Raw genomic sequence first — 25,327 nt, 5'->3', positions numbered from 1 at the left:
ACACGGAGCTCTGTCTTCCCAGGGGAGACAGACCATTAAACCCACTGGTGACAACACCATGTGTGGAGAGCTCTGCAGAGGATGGACCCTTGGTCACACTGTTGTCATGTCCCATTCTCCCAGCCCCCCCAGTCCCCACACGCTCCTCCTGCCCCCACAGACACCCTGAGAATGGGCCTCCCCTGGGGCTGAGGGAGCTGCCGGCCAGCTTTCAGGGAGGAAGCAGGAAGCCACTGGGAAATGACCCTGCCTCACCCGTTTGCCAGGTGCCGCTGAGGCGATGGAGGTGGCCAAGCGGGAACAGCTTCCGGGCTGGGCCACCCGGCAAGAAGATCCCCAGGGGTTGAATATTATCCTCTAGGCACTGTTGGTGCCAACAGCGCCTGCGGTGTTCACGTGCCTGCCTCCTGCCCGAGGCCTGGCTTGGTTCTCAGGTTCTCTGGCTGCCGGGTGGCCCTGCTGTGGAGTGCTGGGGTGTCTGTGGGCCTTCAGGGCCACGCCAACCTGGCTGGGCCTGTCCATACCCACCAGGGTCACTGCCAACAGATTTCACGAATGAAGCCCCTAATGCAGTGCCAGACCTACGAGTTTTTCTAGAAATGAAACACCACTTTTGACAATGAACTTTCTGAACCTACTAGGTTAGGCCTTTCCATTACCCTTGACTCACCAAAGGATTAGAAGAAAAAAGCCCCTATTATGGTCACCTGGGTCCTGTGTGATCTGCCTGCACACATTTCTCCAACCTCCCCTCTCCCCCTGCTCCTTGCCACGTTTATCTCAACAGTCCTCAAACACACCAAGGTCCCTCCCACCTCAGGGCCTTTGCACTTGCTGCACCCCCAGCCCGGGACAGTGCCTCCACATATGCTCACTCCTCTTCCTCTGCTCAAATGTCACCTTTACAGAGGCCTACCCTGACCACATTCCAGGTCCAGAATCTATCACAGTGAACTCTCTGTCACCTCCTTGCCCTGTTTCATGGTGCCTCACCACCTACGTTCAGCCCTATATTCACATTTACCTGCTTATCATCTGTCTCCCCTACAAGAACACTGGCTCCTCGAAGGCAGGGACTTTGTCTACTTTATTCACTACTGCATCCCTAGTACCTAAAAAGTACCCTGCAGGCATTGGATGCTCAATAATGTTCGTTAAATTAACGAATGAATGGGGTTTTACAAATGAAGACACTGAGGCTCAGAAAGGTGACTTGCCAACGATCACAGAGTTGGAAGAACTGAAACTGAAAGCCAGACAGACTCCTGGTTCCAGCCTGGAAACTCTGTATCTCCTGAGCCCTCCTCCTGCCATCTCTGAACCTGGGGCTTTCCGGCCAGAAGGTCCATCTCTGGGGAGACAAGAAGCGGTCTCCCCACGGTCACTGACAAGAAGAAACCTGCCAGCTGCCCAGACCAGCATCCCAGGGAGCAGGCAGGGGTCTGGGAGGTGAGCTGGGCCACAGCTCCGGCCACCCCCAGGGCCTTGCGCAAGGCAGCCAGGCAGCCAAGCCTCCATGGCTCCACTCCTGCTTGCTCCCATGGGCATCGGCAACAGGAAAAAACAGACTGGAACGGCAACCCAGCAGCTGCAGCCAAGGAGGCAGGCTCCCCCTGCCCCCCAGGGCTTTCCCCATCTGCTTCCTGGATGGGGAGGAAGGGGCAGGCCAGGCCAAGCCCACGGTTGACCAGAGGCCTGTGGGCAGCGAAGCTGAAAATAAGAGGAAGAACCCCTTCCTTTTGGAATGCCCCCATCCCCTTTCCTCATGACTAATGTCCATTCCAGGGACAGTAACTCTGGACAGGAAAGTTATGGGGGAGGATCCTGCAGACACACATGTCTGGGAAAGCTGGTTACACAGAGCAGAGCTGGTTTCCTGAGCCCTAATGTCTCTAACACTATGATGAGGGAACGGGGTGACTAGTTAACGTTTCCCAAACTTGCGTAACTTGGAAGCCTTCCTCCACGCAGAGCTCAGCAGACTAGGGTTCCACAGAACCCATTTTGGGAACACCCACCCAGGACACACCTTTGTTCAGCTGGCGGCCCTGCTAGCTCTCCCTGAGTAAGGCTTTAGAGGTAAGATATGACCCACCACCACTGGGGGCTCGGAAAGAGGGTCCTGAAGACAGAAAGGCCCCATGGAACAAAGTGCCAATGGAGGAAAAGCAGGCCAGGCGACAGGCTAGTTGGTGGCAAGAGGGCTATGTTTTGTCCTCAGGGTGAACCCGGTCAGTCTAAGGACACCCAGGCAGGAGCTGCACCTTCCCTGCTGGCCTCAGCCCTCCCTCTGGGGTGATGAGGCCCATCAGAGGGGACAGAGAGGGCGGCCCAGCGCCAGGTCACTTCCAATCCCCTGGGACCATGTGGAAGGTCTGAAGGCACCCATGTCCTGGACAGGGAGGAAGCTGAGTGTGCTGAAGGGCAGTTCAGCTGAGGGTAGAGACTGGGACTGGGGGTGGGGGTGGGGCAGGAGGTGAGGGGAGAGGACCAGCCTGGGCAGCAGGGTGGGCCACGAGAACTAAGGAAGATTAAGAACTGACTTTCAGCTCACCCCACTGTCCTGGGGGAGTCCCTTCCTCCCCTGTCTGGGCCTCGGGCTGCCCCCATCAGATGATAGAGATCACAGGTTTCCAGATCAGCAGCCTGAGGGGCCGCTTTAGTGGACGGGTGAAGGGTGGGGACAGACGGGTAGAGTTCGGACCCCCTCCCCCTAATACTCACTTCAGTAAAAACAAATCAACCTTTTGCACTTTACATTCTGACCTTCTACATAATACGCCTGGTTCAGCCGCTGGTTATCTGTGAGGCCGTGAGTTACTCACTTTTCCTGTCTAGTGCCTCCATTTCCTCACCTGTAAAATGGGCATGAAAATTCATAACAACAGTATCAACCTCACAGAGTTGCGTGAGGACTCAGTAAACCGGGAAAAGCTGCAACAGCACTAGTGCACGGTGAATCCTCTGTTTGCTATTATCTATCCAAATACTATAGCATTTAATCCAAATACTATTATTTTGATTGAAATAAGGGTTTCACTGCTTAGTAATAGTAAGTTCAAAAGCTCTCAATTTAGAGGATTCCAAAGGTTCCTTCTGGCTATGACATTTAGGACACTGAAACTCTGAGACAACAGGAGTCTAAAACTCTAGGCGGTGGCTCTGACCAGCAGAGAGAGCAGAGCTACGGTGGGGAATTACAATGTCGAAACCAGCAGGAGGAGAAGATTGAGGGGAACTGGCCAGTGAAGGGTTACCACCGGCGATCTATTTATACCTCCCCCTCCACCCTGTTCCAAAAAGACTCAAAGCAGCTTACAAAAAGGTACCTATAACAGCAAGAGAAAATTAACATACGTAATAAAACTCGGGCAGGGAGGACAGCTGGAGCCTGGGGTGAGGTGAGCAGACACAGCATGTGCCAGATGCTGGAGGTCTGGGAAAGCGACGGCTCACTTGGCTCTGAGCTTTCTGGTGGCCAATGGGAAGAAGGAAACCTGACCAGTCCCTGGATTCCACATCCCATGAAGGAAAAACAAACCCGTTGCTTAGAAGAAGCACAACTATTCCAGAGGCTGAGAGCAGGGAATGTCCCAAGGGAAAAGGTCTGCCTGGTGCCCCACTTTGTCCTCGGCAGTGGGGCCAGTATCCCCTTGGGGCCCACTGACCATGACCCTCTGAGGCTGAACTCAGGGTCAGAGTCTACGGCAATCGAAGATCCAGGAGGCTGGACTGGCGGTCTAGGCAGCACCCCCAGCATCCTTGGTCTGGGCAGGATTACCCATCCCTCCCCGAGCCTGAACACAGCCAGCGCCCGAAATAGCCAGAGCAGGCGAGGATGCCAGGAGGCCCCAGGCAGGGACCTGGGTAGGCCCGCCCACAGTCGAGGGCGCCGTCAGCCAATGAACACACATCGCTGACACAAAGGAGCACCTTCACCAGGGAACAGGGCCCTCCCTGGGAGTCCCCCACCCACCAAGCTCCCCGCTCAGCCTCACGTTGCTCACGAAGAACCCAGGCAGCTGCTCCGCCCTTCCTACAAGGCAGGCTTTCCTGCGGGAGCCAACTGGAAAAGTCTTCGGAGAAACACCACCCATCCCATAGAGGAAAGTGCCCACAGACCTCCCGCCCCCCACCTCCAGGATTAGCCTCCTTCAGAACCCTCCTGGGTCCCCCAGCTGCTGGCCAAGACAATGGGAGCTATTCTGGGCTGCGAGGGGTATTTAAAGCTCTGGCTGCACCTCTGTTCCTGGGGAACAAGAGGCCCTGACCTCAGCGAAACCTTCCTGAAATTGTTGCTGCTCAGACGGTGATGGCTGAGTCCCATACAGTCTGTGTCCCACCGCTCCTGCCAGGCCCTGAGGTCCTATGAGACACAAGCACAAGCGCCTCCTCCTCCAGGAAGCCAGCAGGGCTATTGTCCAAGACCCTCTGAACAGCCGCGTTCTGGCCCCTGCTCTGCTACTGGTCTTCTCAACCCGTTTTCTCATCTGCAAAATGTGGTAGTAACACCAGTGGGTGTGCAATTACTTGGAGGCTGCTGTGGTTGAGAGGAAGTCGAGGCTCCTCAGCTACCTACCTGTGTGGGGCCAGATGTAAGCAGATGGGAGTTTCACCTACTGTGTCACTGTGTTATCTAGCACCTCGCACATAGTAGGTGCCAAATAAATATTATTGATTGACATACATATTTGTGGAATGTGTCTGTAACCCCCACAGCACCACCCACAGTGCTGGGTGCACAGGTGGCCAATACCCTTTGATGGTAATACAGCCGGATCTCATTCAGGGCCAGGCACATACTGTACTTTATGTGGATTACCTCATTTAATTTGCTCAGCAATCCCAAGAGGTAGGTTATTTTTATTCTCTTTACAAGCAAGAAAATGGGAGTTCCACTCACAGTAGTTAAGGAGCTTGCCTTGGGGGGGGGTCCCAAAACTACTAAGAGGCCAAGCTGGGAGTCAGCCCCAGGAACCCCAAAGTCTCTGTCAGCCTGCACAAACGCACTCTGAAGAAAGGCAACAGTCAACAGTGAGCTGGGAGCCAGGAGCCTGAACTCAGCCACTCAGTAGCTGTGTGGCTTTAAGGAAGTCACTTGGCCTCTCTGGATCTGTTTTTGTCTTCCATAAAAACAGGGGCATTACTTCCTATTTCTCTGCATCCTTAGTTGCATCAAAGGAACTAAGGGATGGGCCCTGCTCCCATATTAGTCCCCTCCCCAGGGGTAGCATCTCTCTATGAGGGGTGGTGGGAAAATGTCCTGGGGGGAGGCGGTACCCAGTGCTGGCTTGGGAACAAAGCCCAGCAGTTGCTGACAACAGCTGGTAAGAGCTATGGGCCTGGCCCAGGCCTGGGGAGCGAGAAGGGGCGGGCTGAAAAAATCACCTCTGGCCTTCCTCTGTCACCATTCCCTGCTGACAGCTGCTGGGGCCTCAGGGCCAAGGGCCCCACTGCAGGAGAGGGTGGGAGCAAGCTGGCTGGGGTCATCTCAGTCCTCATGCGGCTAACTGCTTGAATCAGGCTGCCTGGCCCTGCTGGGCCCACTGGGTAGGACTCGGGCCTCGCTGCCCCACTCCACAGCCCTTCACCCAGTTCCTGGGAAGTCTGGGGTGGGGATGGGGCTGGAGCAAAGGTCTGTGGGCAAACACGCCTTGCCTGGAGTCTGGGCTCTCCCAGAGACCCTGGGGGAGGAGGATGGGCAGCGCTGGGTGGAAAGGGGGTTTGAGGAGAGGCCTTGTGATCTTCCTGGCAAATGGATGGGGTTGCAGGCCATTCAGGGAGGCTGTGAACTTGGCCTTGGTTGGCCCCACCCAAGGTCCCTCTCAGCCTCCTCAGCTCTACTCCCAGTTCAGAGCCAAACCTTTCTAGTCCGCTCCAGCCCACGCAGCTCTCCCTCCTCTGAACTCAGGCATACCCATAATTATGACTGACCATGTTTTCCGAAGCAGTTGAGAAACAAAGTTTAACAAAGGATTCCTGGGTCACTTCCGCGTGTCAGAGGCAGCCTGGGAGACGTAGTTTATATGCACGGATACTCAAATTCTGGAGCGTGTTCATAGTCTTTTGGGAGGACTATTATTTTTATTTGATTTGATCAATAAATCAAAGCCATCCTGGGAAATGTGCGTGGCCACATGCTGCCTGACATCCTCACCTGGCAAATTCCTAACTGTGTAACCTTGGACAAATCACTTGGCCTCTCTGAGCCTCTGTTTCCTCATCTGTAAATGGAAATAAAAGTGGCCACCTCACCAGCCTGCTGGGAAGATTCAACAAGACAACCTAAGGCCTTAGCCCAATGTCTGGCACTTGAGATGTTTAAGTGTCACTTCTTCCCTTTCCTCCCCTCCCACCCCACCCCCACCCATTCAGAGGCTCACAGGCCAGAGAGTGACCTTTCTAGAACCCTCTGGGGAGAACAATTCCTGTTATGTCCCCCACAGTCTAGGTTAGGCTCAAGAGAAACCTGCCTGCAAATGTCCAACAGATTCCTGGAGCCTGGGCTGTCGGGGCCGGGAAGGATCACCTAGCCAACGCCTTCACTTACCAGAAAAGGAAACTGAGGCCCAGAGAAGGGAAGTAAGGACATCGAGGAGGACCGACCAGTGTTGGGGAGCCTGAGTTCAAATCCCGTCTGTGACAGCGACAGCCCTCGGGCTGACTTTACCTGTGTGTGTTTCATGTCGGTGCCCTCACCACCAAGTGCTGCTATAAGGGGCGGGGGCCACTCAGAGGGGATGCGGCAGCTCCAGGAGGAGGAAGAAGTCTCGCAGGAAACTGATGGCACAGGCAGCCCTGGGTCAGAGTCCTCCTTCCACCATGTCACCTCCTTCCCCAGGGCTAGAGCCCCGGGCCACACAGATGAGGACTCTGGGAGGGGGGACGCTAAGCTGGGTCTTCATCAGGGGTTTGCTCAGCACCTGAGACCCCAGCCTCAACCCCTGGTACTTAGAGCGGGCCCCTCTGGCCTGGCCTAAGCCCCAGGCAGGCAGGCCCCGCTGAGGAAGTGGCAGGAAGGGCTGGCAAATGAGAGTCTGTGTCCTTGGCAGGGAGAATTCGCCTCCCAGGGACTCAAGTTACAGGAAAGGAAATGGTAAATCTCCTGCTGCCTGCCACCTCCGACCAGGAATGTCTGCTGCCCGAGGGGACATCCTGTCCACCTGCCCCGGACAGCCCAGGGACAGCCACAGACCTGGGCCCACCCTGTGTTCCCTGCCCCACCCCTGGGGTCTCAGGTTGGCCTTTGGGACTCCGCCAAACGGGCGCCTGTCATTCTGGGGCAGTGAGAGCTGTTGTAACTGACCCATTACAGAAGAGAGAGCTGGAAGGCAACCCCCAAAAGATTGAGAGCCACCCCTAAGTCCGATGTGTTCAACCCTGCCAAGCATAAATTTGGAAACCCAAATTTGGGTGAATGAGCTGGTCCCATCAACCCGTCAACATAGGAGACGGCACACGGTGAACTCTGGGGTAGGACTAACCCAGTTGGAAATCCAACTCTGACATGTCCCAGCTGGGTCACTTTGGGCAAGTCACTGCAGCTCCTTGTGCCCTTCATCTCTGATGTGGAAGCAACAAAGCTATCATGGGGACCCTGGGAAAATCAGGGAGCTGAGAAGGGAGTCGCTTAGCACAGGGCCTGGCACGTAGGAAGGGCCCAGTGAACAGAGGCTGTCAGGTGTGGAGAATATTGGGAAGGAGAGGGAAATAACCAATAGCTGCTACGAGAGAGGGTCCGCGCCCGTGCGTGTTTTCTGCCTGCATGTTGCCAGCCGGACCATAAAGAAGCATTGGTCAGATGGTGAGGATGCTCTACAGAAAAATATAGCAAGGGGAGGGGTTCAAGGAAGGGCTGCGTGGGGCTGCTGTTTCGCACGGGCCAGTTAGGGAAGGCAACACACAGGTGTGAAGGAAGCTGGTGCGTGCACAGAGGAAGAACACTCCAGACACAGGGAGCAGCCGCTGAAAAGGCTCCAAGGCAGGAGTATCCTTGGAATGTTCGGGAAAGAGCCAGAAGACCAGTTATCTAACCCTCACAACTGTGCTGAGAGCGAGGTATAATTATGCCCCTTCTCTAGATGAGGCTCAGAGAGGTTTGTCCAAGGTCACAGAAGGCGTCAAGTGTCAAAAGGCCAGGATTCCAACCCTCCTTCTCAGCGAAGTGTCCAGGAGCTATTGCCCTCAGAGCTCCCACGGAGAGAGATAGAATGCGACAAAAGCATGTAAGGTATTCAGAATCGGAGCAATTCTTCCTGCAGGCTGGCTGTGTGACCGAGGAGGGTGCTGTAATTTCCTTGCTGGGCCTTCATGTCCCCGGTACTCAGACCAGTGGACCAGTGTGATGCCTACTCATCCACCTCCCAGCTGATGAGGCAGGAGGCCAAAAGAAGGGGGAGGGGAGAGTATAATGCGGGGAGATGACCCGCATTATATTGAGCTTCCCTGGCATCTCAGACCCTGAGCTCCTCTTGGACAGGTGTGAATGCTGCAGGCATGCAGACTATATCAACCTGAACTGCCCAGGTGACCTACTGCCTGGCCCCCAAGTGTTTGCACTCTGCCTATACCTACCTGGGCCTTGTCCCCACAGCACCCAGGGCCCAGCCACAGCTGGGAATCTGTTCTGCACTCCAACTCCAGGTGACAGACATGCCCCTCATCCCTAGAACCCAGACCAGGAACAGCTCCTGGTGTCCTGACCCACAAATGGCCTTTTTAACCAGGGGTGCCAAAGCAGGCCAGCCCTCACGGGCACTGGGCCAGATCCTGAGGCCCAGACAAGTGCAAACAGCATGCCTGGTGCCCAGATACGGGCGCATTACAGCCGGCAGGCTGCCCAGTGCCCCCGTCACAACAAACCATCATCTCTGCCCTGCTGAGAGGGGCCCAGGCAGCCTGATGGGAGAAGGGGACAGCCAGGGAAGGCCTCCTCCCCTACCCAGTCCCCTGGGAATGGGCAATGGGAACCTTGGAGGCTGGACATGGAGATCCCAGATGCCAGCAGCTGAACACCAGCAGATGCCAGAAGCAGAGACAGGCTGAGGGGAGTGAGTGGGAAATTAAGGGGAGAAGGTGGGCTGGATGGAGTCAAGTCATGGACTTTTTAACATTCGTGGGGTCAGGTGAGGGGACAGTGAGACCTCCCAGCTGCTGCAGACCACAAGAGGGGCAATCCTGTCCACCTCCATCAAATCCCAGGGGTCTCCCAGGGCTCCATAGGAGTCTCCCAAATGGGCCAGGAAACCAGTAATAATGACAACAGCCATTCTTACTGAGTGCGCATGGCACTCTGCATGCACCAATGTCCTCTAACAGGACTTTCTGCAGTGATGAAAATGTTCTAGGTCTACGTTGTCCAGTAAGGTAGCCACTAGCCACCTGTGGCTGTTGAGCACCTGAAATGTGGTAATGCAACCGAGTTTGTATTTTTAAATGTTCTATTTCATTAACCCTTGAATTTAAACTGTCATGTGTGGCTAGCGGCTACTCTCTTGGACAGTGTAGACGCCACCACCCTTAAACCGAGACTGGAGGCGGAGCCACCTGCACTCGACAAAGGAGGAAACTGAGGCCTGTGCGAAGCACACAGCTGGTGAGCCAGAGCTAGACCTGGGCCCTGGCCTGGCTGCGACGCCCTGCTCCCCACCCAGGCTATTGTCGACTCTGGGAAAAAGTGACAGAAGTCGTGCATATGTGGGTGACGAGGCTGCTGCTAATCAAGATGCCAAGTCTCCTGCTTCTGGCCTGAGCTCTGTCAGCTCCACTGGTTATCGCACACTGACCAGAGGCTCAGAGAGGCCGTTCACAAAAGCCTTTGATTCCTGACATGAAGAAAAGGCAGAAAGAGGATGGAATAATCCCAGCCAGTTGAGGAGTCGAGTCTTGGTGCAGACTGGGAATCTTCAATGACATGAAAGCTGGGCTTGGCCTCCCTACCTCATCTCCCCAGACCCCACACGGAGGTTCCTAAGAACTGGATGGCACTCTCGCAGGGCACATTTTCCTGCCTCTAGGCTTTTGTGCATGCCGTTTTCTTCTCCTGGAATCTATTTGCAAGATTCTATTGCAAATACACATAGATTCATACACAATCTATTTACTCTGCCTATCTAAAATACTCACCCATCCTTCAAGGCCTGGCTCAATTACCGCCTCCACTCTGAAGCCTTCCTGGCTGCCCCTACAAGACAACTTTCTCTTCCACACATCCACAGGACTTAATTTCTACCTTTTAGAGAGCTAGAGATTGGATCTTTATTATAGTCACTTTGTGTAAATGTCTCTTCTTTCCTTCTGGAACCAAAGCTCTTTAGGGACAAACTCCAGGTTGGGTTTTTCTCATCATATACATATAGCTGCCTCCCAATGTCGAGCAGCAGCTAATGGATAATAAACAAGTATTTACTAAGTTGAATTGGATTATAATAGTGGCTTAGAGGTTTGGGGGCTCAATTGCTTATGGCCGTGCCCCAATCTCCTGTGACCTCTTCCCTGCTCTGAACCTCAATTTGTGCATCTGTAAAATGGGGCCAGGGAGAGTACCCACCTCGTTGGGAGTTATTTGTACTTATCATATTTATTTAACATATATCATGTGCCAGGGACTTGATAAATATTATCTTCATATCTTATAACAACATCAGGAGATGGGCGGCGCTATTACTCACTACCCCGATTTTACAGAAGAGGAAACCGAGAAATTAAATAGATGAATGAGATCATGTAAATCAAATGCTGAGTGCAGCGTGGCACCTGATAAGTGCTAAATAAATTATATGAACACTTTTTTGTTCTGTGTAATGAAGAGTCTATAGAATGGGGGGAAATTCAGGATACTTTCCCAGGTCTGGACACATAGTAAATGTTCCTGAAAATATCTGCTTCCAGATGGACTCAGTCCCAAGGATTCCAGTGACAGGCAGGGCAACCCTAACGGGACCCGGGGAAGCCCCTGTTCTGACTCCTCTGCTCTTCCTCTGACCTACAGGACAGAAGCTACTGTCCGTATCACAGGCCACAGCGGTGGAGAAGCCTTTTCCTGCCCCCATCTTTCCCGGAAGACCAGAAATGTGGAATGATTTTGGAGATGACCCCTGTCCAGCTGTGCTGATTCCATGGGCGAATGGAGAATAGAGAGTCTGACTGTGTCTCAAAGGCAGGGGACACTCTTGACTTTTTCCAGGGGCTTTGACACCCCATGCAGTTCCCCAACCCTGGCCCAGGCCAGAAGAGGGGAAGAAGGGGCAGAATCTGGGACAGAACGAACGCCGATGGAGTTGCTACGTTGGGCCCCTCTCCACGCCTCAGTTCTCCTGACTGTCAGGTGATAAGAATTCCTACGTCACAGGGGCAGGTGGGTTTCAAGATAAAATGAGAAAAATGTATGCGAAGAGGAGCGTCCACAGCTTTAACATGCACAGGAATCTCCTGGGGATCTGGTTCGCACAGATTCTGATTCTGTAAATCTAGGGGGCCTGAGACTCTGCATTTCTGACAGGTTCCCAGGTGAGGCCCAAGCTGCTGGTGCATGGACAACCCCACTGAGTTACAATAGCACCTTGCACACAGTAACCCTCAATAGAAGTTAGCTATCCTTTTTCTTCTAGAGATTTAATCCTTAAAAAACATCCCTAGGCGCCCTGGCTGGTGTAGCTCAGTGGATTGAGCGTGGGCCCGCGGGCCTGCAAACCGAAGGATCATGGTTCAATTCCCAGTCAGGGCACATGCCTGGGTTGCAGGCCAGTTCCCAGTGGGGGATGCACAAGAGGCAACCATACATTGGTGTTTCTCTCCTCCTCTCCTTTCCTTCCCCTCTGAAGATAAATATAAAATCTTAAAACCCCTAGGGGACCGGAACCGTCATTTCACCATGGGCGATGCCGAGGTCCAGTGAGGTAGAGTGACTTGCCCAAGCACAGAAGGCTAGGATTCAAGGCCAAGTCTGCAGATCCATCCCTCCCAGGCGTCACGCCACCCGGGCCCCACCCACCTCCGCGGCAGCCAGAGGCCTGGAGCTGAGGATGCACCAGCCCTGCCTCTCGGGCCCCATCGCAGGCCCTGCTGGGTCAGCCAGGCCTCCATCGAGGGCTCAGGATCTCCCCAAAGAGGCCTGGGGCCATCACTTCCACCCCCCCCCAGTGGCACTTTCCAGAGGCCTCCCCCTACCTCGCCTTATAAAGCAACTGGAGCTGCTCTTTTCCAAGTTGCAGTTTAATTTTATATGGAGTGAACTAACTGTCCTCTCCCTGCAGCCTGGGCCTGACTGCTTCACACATTCCTTCTGGGGCAACATTACCTAATTTAACCATACCCCTGCTCTCAGAGGCTCCCAAAATAGCAGCTGCAATGGGGGAAAATGCCCTAATGGTATCAAAATAAACAGTTCTCCCTCCTCCCCTATTCTTGGCCTGTACCAGCCTCAGGACCCAGACCAGGGAGGAGCCAGGGCAGGACGGACTGAGGTGGGCCTGGGGGAGACCAAGAGATGCCACCAAAGCCCCATCCTCTCCATCCTTCCAGCCGTCTCCGTACAGACATGTTCCTGGCATCTCCCCACACCCCTGCCTCCCCCAAATCCTTCAGCTCCTACCATGGGCCAAGACTAGGATTCAACTTTCACTTCCTCCTAATAATAAAAGCTACAATAGTAATAATTGCCATTCCCCAGGTATTAATTATGAGCTAAACACTTCTCACTCCTCGACTTGCTGACTCCAGCAAAGTAAGGATTAGTATTTCCCCATTTCAGGTGAGGAAATGGTGCTCAGAGAGGTAAAGTGACTTGCCCAAGGTTATGCAGCCTGGAAGTGGCAGCGTTGGGGCTGGAAGCCAAGCCCCGCTGCCCCAAAGCCCTAACCATCACACCATCTTCTAGCTCAGACTATTTTGCAGAGCCCGAGGCCAGGAGAGGAGGAGCCCAGGGGTTTTTAGGAGCAAAAAAAGAGGCTTGCTCACCCAGTGCTTCACCGTAGGGTCTGCTCACGTAGCTGGTGCCAAACCACAGGAGCCTTTTACTCAGTACATCTACTCTGAGTACATTTTCCTCAGACCCTGTAGGCTCTAAGTCTGTCCCCAGGACACCCTGCTTGTCAGTCTGTGACTCCAAGCTCCTACTCCCTGCTCCCCCTCCCCATCTGCCCCAGAGCAGGGCTGCCACATTAAAGCAGGGAACACCCAGGCTGCTGACATACCTCAGGTGCAACCAGTGGTTCAGGAGCTGGGAGGGTGGGCCTCCCTCCCCCCTGCTCTCCTGCAGCCCAGAATAATCATTAACCGAGGAGCCTAGGCTTTAGTGCCCCCAGAGCCAGCTCCAGGACCCTTCCCCACCAGGGCAAGTTCTGTGGCCACCTTCCTAGGAACACAACTGGGCTGCTGGGGACCCTGGTATAGGAGGGAGTGGCTCGGACCACCTGGCCAATCTAGGCTGGCCAGGAAGGCCTAACCTGGCATCACTAGGACAGGTGGCCCAGCAGTTGCCTGGAGCGCACTTACCGATGTCTAGGTCCTCTTCATTCACAACCCTTCCTGCCCTGCTTCCCTCCCAACATTATGATGACCCATAAGTGAAGGTGGACGGGTGGATGAACCCTGGGGTTTGGGGCCTTCCCAAAGGAAGGGGGGGGAGGCAGAACAGAACTGAGCCCCCAGGTTTACCTAGAACCGAGGGACAGCATTGAAGGGGAAAAAAGAAAATCACAAAATAATAGGTCTTGTTATTTATCAACTGAGTCTTCTGGCTGTAGATTTACACGATCTCTAATCTTCACTAAAACTCTGCAAATGTTTTAGCATTCCCAGCTGACAGGAGGCTCAGACAGAAAAGGCCACCAGCCCACAGTCACACAGCAGTAAGTGATGGGGCTGGGCCAGGACTCAGGGCTGCGCCTCCTGACACTATCCCAAAGAACAACCTCTAGAATTAACTGATGGGGGGCTGACGGCCATGTAAGGGAGCCTCTGAATTCCAGGGGCGAGAGAGCTGGTGGGGGTGGGGACATACGCAGTCTGCATATGCCAAGTAAAGGTGGCAGATACTTCCGTATCTGCCAGGGCAAGAGCTGGGCCTTCTGGGAGATTGGGGGTAGGTGGGAAGGGATTCCTGAGGCCTGCATAAGGCTTGGCCTCTTGGCGGGGCTGGGGGCTCCTGCAACCCTCCTTCCCCAGGTCACCATTCTTCATCCTCCTCCTACTTCAAGAATTCCCTTCAATTGCTCAGGTGAAACCAAGGTGAGGCCCAGGCAGGGTGAAAGCTTTGATCTTATCACACATTCCTGCCCCAGCCGCCGTCCCTGTCCTCTCCCCTCACCTCCTCCCACCCCCCACCCAGGTGAAAAATAGGGCCATCTTAACCCTTTCCTCCCATTTCCTCGAGTCACTTGAGGCTTGAGCTGATCTCTGCCGCCCTCCCAAGCTCCCCCAGTAGAGTGGGGAAACAGGAAAGAGGAAGGAAAGTGGGAAGCAGGAGCTTGGGGTTATTCTGCTCATTTAACTCACTCAGTGCCACAAAACTTGAGCTTGGTAGGCAGCTTCCGTGGCTCCTAAACTAAAATAACAAGCCGCAGTCTAAACAGCCCCCACTATTTTCCACACTCATCTGAGACTCACAAAGAAATCGGCCTGCTCTCCTCTCCACCTCAGTGGAACTTATCTCCTACCCTAGCCCCGGGGAGCTATCTCCCAAGGTGCCCTCTTCCCACAAGCTAATTGGGAGGGAAACTGACTACTCAGTAACTAGAATAACAAATGAAGGCTGAGGCAGAGTCCCAAACACTCCAAATGCCTCCAAGAGGCCATGTGGCCCTGAAAATCTGCTATAAAGCTCTTGGAAGACTTCTGAATGCAGTCTCTTTACCCCCCAGACTTTTATTGATTTGTTTCCCCCATTGGCCTAAAAGCTCCTTCAGCCCATGCTTGGTGTTTACATCAAACACAGGGTCTGGATAGAGCTGGTATTCCACAAATGTTTGGTCAAATGAATGGTCCCATTTTTCACCTGGGGAAAATTCGGCTCAGAGAAGTTAAGTGACTTGCCCTGGATCACACAGGCAGAGCCAGGGGAAGCCCAGGATTCCTGTGCCTCCTAGTCTATGCTGACTCACTACACAGACATTGACTGAGGGCCCCTGGATGTGAGCTCGGTGGCAGGTGCCCACGGGGCACAGAGGTGAACTGACATGGCAGACCACTGCAGAGGTCATCCCAGGTCCAAATGGGAGGTCTCAGGGAGCAGGGAGGCCTCTCCTTCATCTGTTTCCCTAGCCCAGGCCCTGCCACTTGTGGGCTGGTCCCATCAATGAAGGCAGATGTGGGATCGGTAAGGTGGTAGGCGGCACAAAGTGGCTGCCACCCCCAGCCCCAAATCCATCTCCCTGGGGAAGTTAGCAGTTTTCTCCAAGAACTCAAGGTCTCCTTCCTCTGAGTTGGCAGGTGGCCAAAGAGCAAGAAAGAAGCCCATTCTGTGGGTAGGAAAAGTGAGGCCCAAGGAAGAAGGTTGGTAGTTGGCTTGGAAACCAAGTGGGGGCCCTGGCCTTGACCTCTTGCCTCCTGGGCTGGCCTGGGACAGGGCAGGGGACTGGGATGGATGTTACCTCAGCCCCCGTGGTGACTTCCTCTCATTCTTTCCCCAGTATTAATGACTCCAGCAGCAGGCCAGGACTTTCCTGCTCACACTCTTGACTACAGTGCAAATCTAGGGACAATGAGGATGACTCCCTGACCCCTTCCAGGGACGTCTCCCTCCCCCACCGGCCAAATCAATCTTGTTCAAGCCCCACTTTCCCCAGAAAGTCTTTCCAGATAACTCATGCCAAACCGACCTCTGACTTCCCTGATCACTTTATACTTCTGGACTTGGGGTTGTACTGGGTACTTATGGTTCGTGAGTCCTGCAAGACCCAGAGCTTCTGGAGAGGAGGGACCATGCCTCTCATTTCTTTCAGGAGGATTGGGAGCTGATTTCAGCTCCCACTTTCCTCTGCACTTGGCTGTGTGATCTTGGGCAAGTCACTGCCCTCCTCTGAGCATCTGGGAAGTAGAGGTATTATTCCAGCCACATAGGAATGTTGATAATGGAGATAAAGTGCTTAGCACGATGTCTAGTGCAGAGGTCCTCAGGCAATGAACAAGTGAATAAACAAATGGACGGATGCATTCTTGACTCCTTCACTGCACAGGGATGTTCAAATGACGCAGTTTAGGGTTTATGCGTAGATTCTGCCTTCTGGCTGGGTTATGGGCTTCTGTGTATTCTACAGTATCACAGCCAAGCCAATATGGAGGTGGACACAGGGCTGGCTCAGGTCAAGTCTCACTCAGCACAAATTCACTGAACTCCCAACAGCAAAACCTATAGGCCTGAGGGCCTGGCTGAGAAGAATCCAGGTTCTCAAGGGTCTCAGTCCCAGGGAAAGCCAGATCCATCTCCCTGGGGAATGTTATCACTAAATTGAGATAGAAACTGACCCAGGGGCAAAAGGCACCCAAGCCTGAGCAGTAGGAGCTGGAGAAGTCCACATGTCCAATATGCAGCTTACTGTAGCTTCTGCCAAGCCTAGCCACCTCCTCCAGGCAGCCTGTCCTGACTATGCCAGTCCTCCCAGATTGTCTTCTCTCTGCATCCTGCAGGCTAAACCCACTCAGGAAAGGACAACTTTGGAGTCAGACGACCTGGGTTCCATTCCCAGCTGTGCCATGTACTAGATGGATGACTTGAGACAGCCATTTCCCCCCTCTGAGCCTCAGTTGAGCCCTCCGTAAAATGAAGATTATGGAGTCAACCTCAAAAGATTGCTGGGAGGATTATATTCGATACTGCGCAGAGAGAGCCCCCCCAAAGGGCTTGGCTTGAAAGAAGGTGGAGGTTTTAATCAAGAGAAGGTGTGAATGTCCTCTGAGCATTGGCTGACAATCTGGGTGACTGAGGTCACTGGGGAGGAGACCCTGGAACTCCCAGGGCACAGAAGGCACTGGTCTGTCCTTAGAAAATGCCCAGGTCTCTGTTCCTCCAGCCCAAGGGTCACAGGAAGGGAAATGGCAGGAGAGGGAGAAAAGCTGTGCAGTGATAGAGGCCACCGAGGCCGGGATTTATGAGGCCAGAATTTCAATCCAGCCAGCCCAGTAAGGGATCCAAGAGGCATGATCCCAGTTCCCAACTATTTGAAAACTGGAAAGGCCAAACAAAAAGAGGGATGAGTCAGCTGGGGTGAGGACGGGAGGCCAGGACCAGGAGACGGGGGCCAGAGCTGGCTCCTTGGGCGCAAGCATGGGGAGGTTCGGGAAAGGAAGACATGGGGGCAGAGACCTGGAGGTGGGCTGGGGAAGGGCCAGAGGCAGCTGGGAATTCCCGGCCCCACCCCGGGAGAAGCATCTGTGGGGTCACTCAAGGCTGCCTCCCAAGTCCTCCCCTTGCCCAACCCCAGGCTGCCTCCCCAACCCCACAGACTGGGCCTGGGAAAAAGGTGGGGAAAGGTGCCAAACGTTAAAAAATAAAACACCTGGACGTGATCCATGCAGCACCCCAAGCACAAAGCACAGCGTGGGGTGAGAGGTCATCTTGAACTTGTGTGTCTCTCTCTCTAGTCCTGCTGTTTCTCTGACAGCCCACAGGGGCCAGATTTAGAGCTGCGTGGCCTCACCAACCCTTGAAGATGAGAACCCAGGACTCCCTGGGTGAGGTCCTGCCTCCTCCAGTGTGGGCCAGAGGGAGGATGGGACTGGGATGGAGTCCCAGGAGCCCCCCTCAGCTACTCCCCTTAAGATGCATGAACATCCTTTCTGCACCCATGGGAGCCTCTAGGCCACACCTCCTCTTGCTCAGACCCTACCAACTGCACACATCTGGGAAGGGGACAATGGGTCCACAGGCCCCAGCCTTTCCCAGGCCCCACCCTGGGGTGTGCTCCAGGAAGGAGCAATCAGTGTAGAAGGGTGGACTCTGTCCTGCAGCTGCAGCCTCCATGGGGGGAGGGGGGCAGTGACAGATCAGACGCAGTCACGTCCAGGGCTCTCAGACTTTGGAAGAGAGGCAGAGAGCAGGAATGATCCCTTTCCTTGGTCATTCCTTCAACTGGCCCAGAGCAGGCCCTGGGTCAACAGACGGCAGATGGCAGCAGTTCAGACCAGAAGAAACTGTCATGCCAGGCACTGGGAAGCCTGAGTCACATACTACCCTGGCCTTGGCCTGTGCAGGACCAAGACTGATTGTCAAACCCCTAACACATTCCAGACACCGAGCAAGGTGCATCCACCTGGCTTCACAGTCACTTAGGAAATGAGCATGATCCTTGTTTTTGACCTGAGGCTCAGAGAAAGGAAGTAACCTGTCTACAGTCACACAGCCAGTTGGAACCAAGCCAAGACTTGAAGTCAAGGCCCTCTGAGGCTCCACCTTTCCCTCAACCACAGTGCCCGGGAAAGGGGCTCTGAGTCCAGTGAGGGCACAGAGGGTGGAAGACGGCAGGGAAGGCACTAGGGCCTGCCCCTCATGTTCCAGGTCTCAGCATAAGAGTAGCTCCCCTACATCCAGGGGCAAGAAGCAGACCTTTCCCAATCCTCAGCAAGAAGCTGGGGCGTTTCTTTCTTTCTTTTTTTTGCCTGCTGGCTTCCTCGAGGTCATTAATGCATTCACTCGATAAATGTTCACCTACTGTCTCCTAGCAGGAAGCAAAGAGCAATGAACAAAACTGAGTCCCCACCCTCATGGAGCTTCTGTTCCAGAGGGTGGAAGAAGTACATTCCAATTAAGCACACAGATCTATAAACCATGAGCTCAGGCTGCGGGGTTCTCGGGGCTCAGTGTCAGTAGCTCCACAACTGTGCACTGGGCAAGACCCCCCACTGAAAGGGGGGGCAGGGAAGGGGCTGATTGCCCTAGCTGTGCGTCAGCCCAACACCGCCCTCACCCCCACGCCGCCCCCTCCTCCACCTGCCACTCCCCATCTTCCTCCCAAGCCTGCACCTTCTGGAGTTTCCCCATCTCAGTTCATGGCACCCCCATCCCTTTGGATGCTCAAGCCAAAGGTTGTGGAGACATCCCCGATTCCTCTCTCTCCGTCCCAACCCACACCCAACCCCTCCGCAAACCCTGCTGGCCCTACCTTCAAAACACATTCAGGATTCAACCACTTCTCCCCATATCCATCACCCTGGTACAGCACCCATTTCCTCTGGCCTGAGTCACAGCCTCCTTGCTTTTGCCCTTCACCCTTCGTGCTCTCTTCTCCTTGCAGCAATCCGAGTGATCTCACATCTCACTCAGAAGCAAATCCAAAGTCCTTCCCATGGTCAAGGCTCTGCCCGTCTCCCCTAGCCAACCCTCTGACCACATCAACCCTGCTCCTCAGCTGCTCCGGTCACACGGAGCTCCGTGCTTCCCACAAACATGCCAAGCACACCACCGGGCCTTTGCATTAGCTGTTCCCTCTTAGCAGAGCGCCCTTTCCCGAGATATCTGCAGGGCTCACACCCTCACTTCCTTCAGACGCCTCTGTTCAAATGTCATCTTATCAGAGGATTTCCTGACGGCTTTATCACTCTTTCTCCTCTCTCCTGCTTTATTTTTTCTGGCACTTAATGCCCCTGACATGTATTTATTGCCTGTCTTCCTGCGCTGGCTATGATGCAAGTTATACGAGGGGAGGGAACTTAATGTCTTTGTTCTTGGCCATAACTTCAGCCCCTAAAACAAGGTCAGATGGTTAGGAGAAGATGCCCAATACATATTTATTGAAAGAATTTTAAGTCTACCACACACTTGTAGGGGACTTCAGTTTGTAAGACTATTCGGGCACATACATCGTAGGCCCATTCATTCATTCAGGGCACACTGTGAGCCTTTGTGTTCCAGGCGCCCCCTAAAATCCAGAGCGCCAGAGAAACAGCACCGGCCTCATGCCTCAGGGAAAGGGCTTGGGTGGAGAGCTGGAAGCTGGTCCTAAGGATGTCTCAGGGATCCCAGAGTTGCCCCTGGTGACGCTCTGAGGTCCCTGCAACCCTGGCATGCACAGGCACCAGGGAAAGGAGGGAGGGTGGGTTTTGGAGGTGGCTGAGACTCGAAGTCCCCACATTCCCTGGCCTCAAAGAGCAGCCTTGTTCCCAGGGCTTTCATGATGGTGCCCCTGGCCCGGCCACCCCCAGCAGCCATGGGCCACTCCCCTCTCAAGGCAGCTATTGACATGGCCGACGCCACCAGGCTGGGCAGTGAGGCTGGCGGCTCCCTGCAAAGCAAGTTCCACACATTCTTCTGGGTTTCAGTCAGCCAGCTCTGGACGTTAGGATAGCCAGCAAGCCCCAGCCAGGCCCTGGTAGCAGGAAGGGGCAGCAGGGCCAAAGAGGCTAAGGCCCAGGTTGGGGCAGCATTCCAGCAGGACCAGGACGCTGATCCCAACCTCCCCCTTCTTGGCAGAAGCAAGATGGGGGAAGGTCAGCGTGGGCCCTAGGAGGAGGGTGTAACAGGCTCACGGGGTCTTCGGGAAGCTACTGGGGTGAGGGGTCACATTCGTCCCTGCCTCCTCCAGCCTGACTCCTCACAGCTGGGATGGGCCGAGGAGGAGGGCAACGGGCCAGGGCTGGGAGTCCTTCCCTTGTGCCCTAAATGGTCTGAGGGTCCAGAACCCAAATGTCTGACTTCCAAGTGGCCGCTGAATCATCATTCCAGATCTTTCCACATTTTGGGCAGCCCCTCCCAACCTCCCCCTTCTGAGACTCATGCCCCAAAGCCAGACAGCCCTGAAGCCTCTGCACACTCACCCTAGCCTTGGGCCCCCAGGGGAGCCCAGTGAGGGCTCCACGCAGGGCAGCTAGCCATTTCCCCCCTCACTTTGCACACAGGGTAGGGCAGGGTAGGGCCTGGCCTGGCCCACTCCCCGTTAAAAACCCTGGATTAATTCAACTGTCTACAGGGTCTCAGGGAATACTTAATGAGGAAATTAAATAGTTAACAAGCCTACAAAGGAACATTTAATCCCACAAATGACTGCCTCTAGGGTGTAGTCTTTCTAGGTTCCCGCCCAGGCAGGCCCTGAGGACTCAGCGCACTCATCCCAAGCCAGACCCGCACTCATCCCAAGCCAGACCCGCTACTCTTGCCTGAGGCAGCCCTGCACTACCTAGGACCTGAGCTCTTCCTTTCATCAACCTGAGTGACAACAGTTTCATCAACATCTACTGCTTGCCTGCTGCAAGCCAGCGGGAAAGCAGGTAGAGCAGTGAGGAGCGTGCGCTTCATCTGGTTTCAAAGCCTGGCTCGTGGTACAGCTGGGCGCGTGCAGGAGTCCCTGAGCCAGTAACCTTCCATGTCTCCATCCCCTCTGCTTGGAGAAAGCAGACAGCACTGGCAGCCATAGGTTTGGGCATTTAACAGCTATATTTACTGAGTGCTTACTACCAGCCGGGGCTAAGTATCAAGGAGCAGTGAACAAAAACACAGGTCTTGCTCTCCTGAGGCTTAAATGGGGAGGAGGCTGAGAAACAAGTACCCAAACACACGTTGGATGGTGACAAGAAAAAAGTAAGGGAATGAATGTCAGGCAGAGCGGCAGAGTAGCTGGGGACCTGAAGGAAGTAAGGCGGAGCGTCACGCAGAACTTTGCAGGACAAGCGTTCCAAGCAGAAGGAACAGTAGATGCAAAGGCTACAAGGTAGGCGTGTGTTTAGTATGTCTGAGAAACAAAGAATACCGGACCTGGACTGAACGAATGAGGGGAATGTGGGCAAGGAGGAGAAATTTGAGAGGTGGAGGGGCCACATTAAGTCAGGGGCTTGGGTCTGACTGTGAGCAGTGTGGAGAGTGCGGAGAGACTGTGAGCAGGCAGGATATATGAGGGTCTGCTGAGAAAGTTGGTGCCCAGCAGATAGGGGGCACTTGATTAATGTGCACTATCCACATTACAGGTCATCATCTGGCCTGGCGCCCCAAGACCTCCCTCCCTACCACTCCGAGCCTCGAACCTAGTCAACTTCTGCCACCTTCCTCCCACCCATCTCCCGGGCTGGGTATCGGACCCACAGATCCCGACTTGCCTGTACTCAGCCTGAGAACAGGCCCAGGCTAAGCCTGGCGGGGCCAAGACTCCCCACACACAGGGAGCTTGGCCTAGTGCTTAGGGGGAAGGGGTCCACCTCTGTTCCTTCCGGCTTCCCCCTCCCACTGTGGACTGACCTGCAGCCTTCTCTATGGAAATCTCCAGGGCACATCCCCACCCCCACCCCAGCAGCAGGTCTGAAACAAGAAGGTAGCGGGGGTTGCGTTATGTCACGCAGAGGGCTGAGGGAAGGAGAGGCTCCTCCATTTCCGGCCAGCCCACAGCCTCCTCAGTGAGGAAGCCCAGCTGAGGCAGGAAACAGGTATCTCGGTGACTTCCCCCCTCGGCTCTGGAAAACACTGTAATCACCGTGGCCTCCTCAAGATTCCTGCCTTCTTGGCAGGGCGGGCCCCAAGAAAGGAAGGGCTAAGGCCCCAGCAGGAAGAAAAGGGGTCAGAAAGCCAAGGTAGTCCCTGAGTCACCCAGGCTGGCCCCCTGCCCCAGCAAGCCTCCCCCCACCTCCACTGAAATAACCCCCACGCTTAATCACAGACCACTATTTCCTCTGTCTCCTGCCCCTACGGAGGTCTTGAACTCCCTGGGGACCATCTTATCCTCGTCTTGAATCCTACCCTCACCCACTAGCTACTGGCTCATGGATGTGAACTGAAGGGCAGACGAGAGAACGAGCAGCAGGCAAGGAGTCCAGGGCTTGTTGGGGCACTGGCTAGGAACCTGACTGTCATTTAAAATGTAACCCCATTTGATAGATTTGAAAACTGAGGCTGAGAGAGGGGAACTTGCCCCAGATCACAGAGCTGAAAAATGGCAGAGCTGGGATTCAAACTTGGGTCTGTGAGCCTCCAGAGGCCAAGCTCTTTCCAGGCCTCCACCATTAACGTGGTGTGGGACAGTGAAGGCCTTGATGTGGTTGCTGAGAAGGCTCTATAATCTCACAGGATGGGAGCTGCCTATTTGCGGATCTCAGTTCTGGGAAAGCACAGACAGGGCCTGATCAGGCTCACCCATAAACCGCAGCCCTGGGTGCACTGGTGCACAGTAGGTGCTTAGCAAATATCTGCCCAACGAGAGTGAATGAACCCTGAACTCCTGCTGACTGTCACCGGATGCTGCTCAATGAAGATGTGTTGAATGAACACATGAATGAGATGACTGACTGGCTGCCATCCGGGAATTTCTGTGCAAATTCCTCCTGCACACCGCAAACAGCTCCGTCTGCCCCCCACTCCTGCCACTGTAGAACCCAGGCATCCAAGAGCCCCTCATCAGTGGGCAAAGCTGGGGGAGGGTCAGAAAAGACAGGCAGCCCATGTGCTACGTTGGTGTGAACAGCAGTGGGTAGGGAGATGCAAGTTCAGATCAAGACTGGAGAGCAACTGGATGGTCCCTGCTGTATGTGTTGGGGTAAGAGGCTGAGAAAAAGGGTTAATGAAGCTGCCCAGATTGAGGGGTGGGGGACAAGTAGGGGAGGTATTGATGGGTGGGGCATTAAGGGGTCAGGTCTGGGCTGGGGGTTAGCAAGTGACTCAGGAGGACAGAGGTGAGAAGGAGCTGGCAAGGCAAGGACAGGGAGTCTGTCACTGAGTAAACACTGGCTGGCTTAGAAAAATCCCTCTCTTGGCTCTGAGAATATGGAGGCAGGAGCAGGGACTGCTTCAGACCACCTCAAAAAGGGTGGAGATGGTTCTGTGGTTCCCCACAGCAGGCCCAGCTCCCCAGATGTGCCCCCACCCACATCTGCCATCAGCTCCCTGCCCATTGACCCCACCCCACCCTCCTGGGGTTCACTCAGGTCCTCAGCGCCTCTCCTGGCCAAGTATTCTTTTCCTCTGCAGGGGCCCATCCAAGCTCAAAGCAGGGGGCCAGGCTGTAGGGGCAAGCCTCCCCTGCACCTTGAAGACCTGGGGAGAGGAAAGCTGAGGAAGCAGATCCACGGAATATCCACCACATAACAGGCCTAGCACCAGGCACTTTCCTGAGCATTCCATCCAGTCCTATCAACCACCCTTTGGCTATGCACTTGGAAGCCACGCATTTTAAGTTCCATTTAGGCATGTGGGCTGGTCTCAGAGAATTTAACTAGCTTGCCCCAGGTCACACACTACTCAGTGAAGAGCAGGGATTGATTCAAGAGTCCTGGGCTGTAGGAATCCGGGGCTGGCAGTGTTCACACAACTCTCAGTTGTGTCCTGAACGGCCCTTTACTTGTGCCTGGTTACTAGCTCCCCAGGGGGAGAAACGCTGGTCAAGTTCCAGTGAGGGCTGATGGGGTCTCCATCACCACTGACTGCCCCTTTTCTAAGTTGGCACAGAAAGGGGTGCCCTCCCTCGCCCAGCCAAGTTCGCACCCTGCTCAAAAGTTTCTCAACCTGGTCAAGAATGGCAGGCCGAGCCATGCCTAGTGCGACTCGGAAACTCGGCAACGTGGCCGGGAGACCCACGGGCTCCCACGCGGGCCGGCCCCGCCCCCGGCCCCACGCAGGATTCCCTTGGGTGCCCCCTCAGGACAGCCCCATGACGGAGGGTGGCGCTGGCCTGTGTCGACCCTGGGGTCCCTGACCAGCGCCGCCGTTCCGAACCAGAGTCCCAACCGCGCAGCTTCGGCGCCCCAGCCAAGTTGGCGGGCGTGGCGAGTAGGGCCGGAGCTCCCCCGGTCCCACCGCCCCGCACACTTACCAAGAGCAGCTGCCAGTGCAGCAGCACCGTCAGCAGCAGCGTGCCCGCTGCCCGCCGCCCCATGGCCTGGCCCGCTCCGATCACTCGCAAGCTCGGCGCCCGCCTGCCCGCCCGCAGCCACCCGCTCGCCTGCCTGAGGAGTCCTCCGGACGGCGCAGCCCGCTCCCGCCACCCCCACCCCGCCCGTCGCCAGCCCCGCCCCGCTCTGCCCCGCCCCCGTCAGCCCCGCCCCCGGGCCAGGCCCCGCCCCTGGACCGCCCGGCCCGGGGCGCTGGGCCCCGCCCCCGTACCGCGGGCGCCGCAGTCCCGAATCCGCACACCAGCCAACTGGGCCTTTGTCTGGGCCCCCAGCCCCCTCCGCGCCGGCCGTGGCCCAGGCCGGCTCCCCACCAAACCCGGCCTGGAATATGGAGTAGGACGGGGGCCGGGGCCCTGCCACCGTGCGCACGCCGCTCCTACACGCCCCCATCGTCTACTAGACCCCTGAAACCACTTCACACCCCTTCACACTCCACAAACGGAGCACACTCCACGGGCAACCCTCCAGGACCCTCCGGAATGCCAGGACACGCACCTTTCACACATGCACCTGAGCACGTGCGCACGCA

At 55.2% G+C, this 25,327-nt stretch overlaps 1 protein-coding gene across 15 annotated transcripts in view; it reads right to left on the bottom strand.

Annotated features, from left to right (window-relative positions):
* Nucleotides 1-24,859, bottom strand: part of HSPG2 (heparan sulfate proteoglycan 2) — a 95,627-nt gene extending 70,768 nt beyond the window's left edge. For all 15 annotated transcript variants that reach the window (XM_053660256.1, XM_053660259.1, XM_053660263.1 and 12 more), the window contains exon 1: nucleotides 24,720-24,859. In XM_053660256.1, coding sequence (XP_053516231.1) covers nucleotides 24,720-24,782 — 63 coding nt within the window. In that variant the 5' untranslated portion in view covers nucleotides 24,783-24,859. The remainder of the gene's footprint in view (nucleotides 1-24,719) is intronic.
* Nucleotides 24,860-25,327: the final 468 nt, after the last annotated feature.

This window comes from Artibeus jamaicensis, unplaced genomic scaffold, assembly GCF_021234435.1.
Source record: "Artibeus jamaicensis isolate MK-2021 breed Jamaican fruit bat unplaced genomic scaffold, CSHL_Jam_final scaffold_847, whole genome shotgun sequence".
NCBI lineage: Eukaryota > Metazoa > Chordata > Mammalia > Chiroptera > Phyllostomidae > Artibeus > Artibeus jamaicensis.
Note: the sequence above shows the minus strand (reverse complement) of the source record. Positions and strands in the feature narration are given on the sequence as shown.